The 5,295-nt window shown below is 37.3% G+C and overlaps 1 protein-coding gene across 1 annotated transcript in view; it reads right to left on the reverse strand.

Moving 5' to 3' along the window:
* The window catches only part of LOC102671567 (forkhead box protein E1-like), a 5,372-nt gene extending 3,433 nt beyond the window's left edge, over window positions 1–1,939 (reverse strand). The window contains exon 1 of the mRNA XM_006611174.2: window positions 718–1,939. Within this exon, the coding sequence (XP_006611237.1) occupies window positions 718–1,921 (1,204 nt within the window). The 5' untranslated portion in view covers window positions 1,922–1,939. The remainder of the gene's footprint in view (window positions 1–717) is intronic.
* Window positions 1,940–5,295: the final 3,356 nt, after the last annotated feature.

Genomic DNA, 5,295 nt, shown 5'->3' on the forward strand with positions numbered 1-5,295 from the left:
TTTTTACATTTATTTATATTATTTATATATTCCTTGGATATAGAATATATTCATATATTCTAAGAAAAGCGTGGAATAACTATAGGAATAATTTTTATAGCTAATTTGCAATGGATTTGAAATGGATTTTAATCTCGAATTAAAAGTTTAAAGGATATTCGACGACTGCGAAATGCATTAGGAACAAGTAGCTCTACTAAGTTTTAGGAAAGTCGGCGCCTGTATGGTCGTAAACTGTCTGCGATTTTCCACATGGCCCTTTCCAACCGTCATTGTCTTCGACTCCGAAATCACGTAACAATTTTTCTTCGAATCCATTGTATCAATGCTTTGCGTTAATTAATTAAACAGAATCAATGATAACAACAATATTATCGATTAACAAAAGGAACAAAACGCTTCAAATAATTACAAACTATTCTCGAGGATGGAATTTAAGGAAAAGTAGAAAAAAATGAAGACACGAATTAGACAATGAACAACTTAGATTGCATTAATGCAAATCACACGCTTCTTTTTAAAAATTAAAAAATTCATAAAAAAAAGAAATGGACAGAATTAGAAATGACCTGTCACAAGAGCTTATATTCAGGAATTTATAAATAAAATAATTTCAAATTAAACTATTACTATTACACTATATTATATTACTATCATACTATCATACTATATATATTATTACTATTATTCTCACTATTACTGTTATCTGTTACTTACTATTATCTGTCACAGGTGTCTGGCATCCGCTGTGCGGTGAATTCACGTTGCCCACAGGACTACTGTTCCCAGTTTGTTCCTGGATTCCCTGCATACCAACGTTCACGTTGTTTGTTCCGGTATTATTGACCCCAGCAAGACCGTAACCGACGTAATAATCTTGGCCAGGTGGCTGGGTGGTAGGCGCGGGATTAGACGGGCACTTGTAGGACATCATAGTCTCGTTCTCCTTGTAAACTGGTTCCGGATGATGTTGTTGGTGATCCTTGACGGAGAATCCATCCGCGGCTCTGTAAGTCAATTGTTCCTGACTCCTCGCCACGTATCCGGGCTCGCTCTTGAACGCCACTATTTCTCCATTCCTGTACACGGACGATTCCCCAGTTTTGTACGTGACCTCCGTAGTCTTGTAAGTCACTTCCGCGATGGGGGGCGTTTTATACGTTGCCTCGGGGTAGGGCCAATCGGCTGAAACCGCGGCACCCGGCGCGTACATCGCGTATTCCTGGTAATTTTGATACTGGTTTTGATAACCGTTCGCGTATTCCATCGCGCCGGGTGCCAAGTTCTCGTATCCGGCTGTTTGGACGCTCACAGGCCCGCTTCCGGAAAAGTATTGGGGGTACTGAGGCTTCAGCGCTTGGCACTTGCGACGGAAGCCTCGTGGCCGCCGGCGAAAGCTTCCCTCTTCGAACATGTACTCCGTGGAGGGGTCGATGGTCCAGTAATGGCCTTTGCCAGGTCTGCCCAAACCCTTTGGAAGCTTGATGAAGCACTCGTTCAAGCTGAGATTGTGACGGACGGAGTTCTTCCATCCTTGGTAAGCGCCACGGAAGAAGGGGAAGTGTTGCTGGAGAAACGAGTAAATCTCTGAAAGGGTTAATCTCTTCTCGCGGCTCGACTGGATCGCCATCACGATCAGCGCTATGTAAGAGTAAGGTGGCTTCTCCTGGCGCCGAGCTCCAGGCTTCCTCGGCAATTCGGTGCTCGATTGGCTGCACATCAACGAGTCTAAACTCTGATCCTGAGACAGAGGGTTAGCAATGGTTAGATTGGCTCGAGGGACCACCGTTGGACCCGAGTTCGAGACCGTCGATTGATCTTGAATGTGAATACTCGAGTCTGTCTCGTTCTTCATTGCGATCCTCGAGTTGTCCACGGCGCTTCCCCGAGGAGTCGACGGGACGATCACCGTTTGATCCATGGGATATCCGTCGTGGCCAGTTTTGTCACTCGATGAGAAACATTCTAAAAACTTCAACTGTAGTTCCTTCACCTCACTCAAGGGACGAATATCGATCTCAAGTTTTAACCAATCGTTTCACAAATTTCTAATCGATGATTTCCAAAATCACAAGTAATCGAGAAAATAAATATATGTTCTGAATAAAACGATCGGTGAAAGCAGTTTGAAAGCAGGATCCTCTAAGATTAAATTCTATACACCCTTTATCGCGTCACTTATTTGCGATTCCTTTCACTCGTAATTGGATGAAGTAAAAAAAAAAAAAAAAAAAAAACAATTTATTTCGTATTTATTATTATTTACGTTTCTCGTTTCGATCGTTGCCACACAAGGACGAATTCGCGCTATGTTTCCACGCGTGATCACAATACAAAAGGAGGATGAAAGAAGCCGTTATTTACGTATGTAAATTGTTTGCACGAGGAACGGTGGGGTCAATTATTTAAACTTGCCACTTTGGCGGACGTCGCGCTGATGCGCCGCTAAGTGTTTTCGGATGACTGGAACTCGCGATCAACTCTGAACCCGGTGGAAGCTTGGTACATCGCGATGACGCGAGGCCACGGCTCCGTCACGGAGCCAACCTCGTCCCCCCTGAGTAGGCGTGGCGAGTCGAGGGGAGGTGACTCGAGCGTTGATTGGTCGGCGACCAGTCCACGACGCTGAAGCTCGCCGTCACGACCAATGGGAATTGATCTTCACCAATTCGTGTCACGCCCGACGGAGATAAACTCGAATACCGAGAACGACAATCGAACATGTTGCGATCGCTTGATGGAAGATTGTAATGAAAATTGCATAACTTTTCCTGTCTTCCTGTTGCAATGAAATCTTGGAATGGTGATTTATTGGTGTATTGATTCAATTGACTGTGATTTGAGAAGAGAGTATGTACTTGGTGTATATGCTGAATAGAATTTAAATATTAAGAAAGTATCTTTAATTTAAGTAGATTACTTTAATACAGATTGAAAAGGAATATTATTTCTGTAGGTAATATCTTACCTTTGGCAAAGAAAAGATAAAATTTGACCAATTGATGTCCATATATCAACGTGATATAATAATTGTGAATAATTCTAAAAAGTGTGTTGTTCAAAAATTAAATAAAATGCTTCGTTCTATCTTTGTATAGCTTTAGCTGTAATAATTTTAATTTTTTTTGTGTAGTAAATATAGATTTTGTGATTAATTACATACACTGTATATTTGTACCATGTATAATTAATACTTACATTATAGAAAAATACAATTTGTATATTGTAACTTGGTAAAAAATATTGTTTTAATTAATTAATACAATAGTTGATTATTATTCAGTCTAGAATTACTTATTTCGATGTTAATAGAGACAACTTACTCGAACAATGAATTTTATAATTTCTGGATACGCGTTTGCAAATGGTACGAAAAAGCTTGAAGAAATGATTGGTCCATGTTGTTAGCCAACGAGAGGTTAGAAATACGCTCCGCCCGAGTGTAGAACCGCCCTCCATTTTCTGTTTCGAGCTTCTCTCGGAACTCGTGCATCATTGATTATCCTGAAATTAAGACCGATTATCTGGAAATTTTACCCGTGATGTCAGTTTCTAATAGATCTTAAGCGTCATCATGAATTTCCGTTCATGGAATATTAAATTTTCAGTATTACTACTTTTTCCTTTTCGCTAATTCCGATGAAAAAAAAGAATTATTAAAAACATTAATTATCAATATTGTATTATAACTGGTTAGATTCGATATACGACAATATTCATTTCTGAATAAAAATAAAATACAAATGGTCTGGATCTCGTCCTTTTCGCCATTTCTGATTGCTTATAATGCTGGAAGTATTAAAAAATAAACACTTCACATTACCATGTAAAAATAATATTATCTATTAAGTAAGAAAAAGATATAATTTTTTATATTATTGTAGATACTTATATATAAATATACAAAAATCTAACCTATAGAATTTTTAATATTATTAGTAATATAGATTAATTATTTACCTTGATAATAAAAAATTATTATTATTAATTAATAAATAATCTATATCTATGTAATTCAACTATTCTATAACGGTTTCTTTATGAACCTTTGAGTCTTTAACACGTAGATATACGTATAAGTATTACTTTTTTATTTATGAAGTCTTTAAACTCTCTTATCGAAATGTTTTCAATCCTGCCGCTAAGTCTCAACAATCCGCCTGTCAATTGACTCGTTGATCGCGGTCAATCAAACCGAAATGTTTATATATCGAAACACGTGATGGAGTGTCGAGTAACTGGCCCTGAAAGAATAGAGATTGCCGCTTATCAAAAGTCATGGCTCCACGTGCGCCACTTTAATATCGATTCTCGAAAGGCTCGATCCACGTCTTTAGAGATTTAAAATTTCGAACAAAGAAAATTTCACATTTCGCTTATTATACATAAGAATATTAATATTAAGAGGATATAACTAAAAAAAATAATTGGGCGTCTAATTTTAATAATCTAAATTTTAATCTAAATTTTAACAATCTGAAAATTCCAATTTTTAATCTATCCAATTTAAAAATTTTTAAATAAAAAACAACGATTCGAAACAACGTGAATGAACAATTGAATGAATTTGAATGTTTTTTGGTAACTTTAACTGTAATAACCAATTTCCGCGAAATCTGGAAGTGAAGCATCGGGAGGGCAATTATTTAATGTCATCCAACGTCTGTCCGGCGTATCGTACGCTCTCTGGATCACGAATTCTCAAGGAGTTTGTTTGCCTTACAGCGAACGATCCGATGAAAGAGAAGCGTTACGGCCATCTTGTCTTTTCCTACTTGAAATCCTGCACCGTGTGTATTTCGTAGTTCCGTTAACTCCTTGCCACGCTGTTGTAAAACGTCTTATTCGTCGCATTTACAAATCTAATAGAAATTAACAATTAAAACGTATTAATACATTTTTAAGTCATATTTTTTTTTTTATAATAATAAGAAAATAATTGCTTAGTAAATTTTTCACAGTAGAGTAAAATTCTTAAATACATTCTTTTTGATCCAAGATGATATGATATTTTTTGTCGAAACTTTCGATTCTTGAAACCACGTACTTTCCAAGATAATCCTTATATCGCGAAGAAATAAAAATATTAAAGCAGCGGATCTCGTGCCTTAAGGGTTGAAAGCGAGGTATATACTCGTTTTTCTAGAGACCACCCTCTGAAGATAGTGGCGCTTAGAAGTGTTTACTATTTTACTGCTTCCAAGATTTCCCGTGACGTTTTCTGCGACAGTTTCAAGTGGCACTTGGGAAAAAAGCTAATTGAGCCCTTCAGATATCTGAGAAGAAAAAAAAAAA

The sequence above is a fragment of the Apis dorsata genome, unplaced genomic scaffold, assembly GCF_000469605.1.
Source record: "Apis dorsata unplaced genomic scaffold, Apis dorsata 1.3 scaffold_83, whole genome shotgun sequence".
Lineage (NCBI taxonomy): Eukaryota > Metazoa > Arthropoda > Insecta > Hymenoptera > Apidae > Apis > Apis dorsata.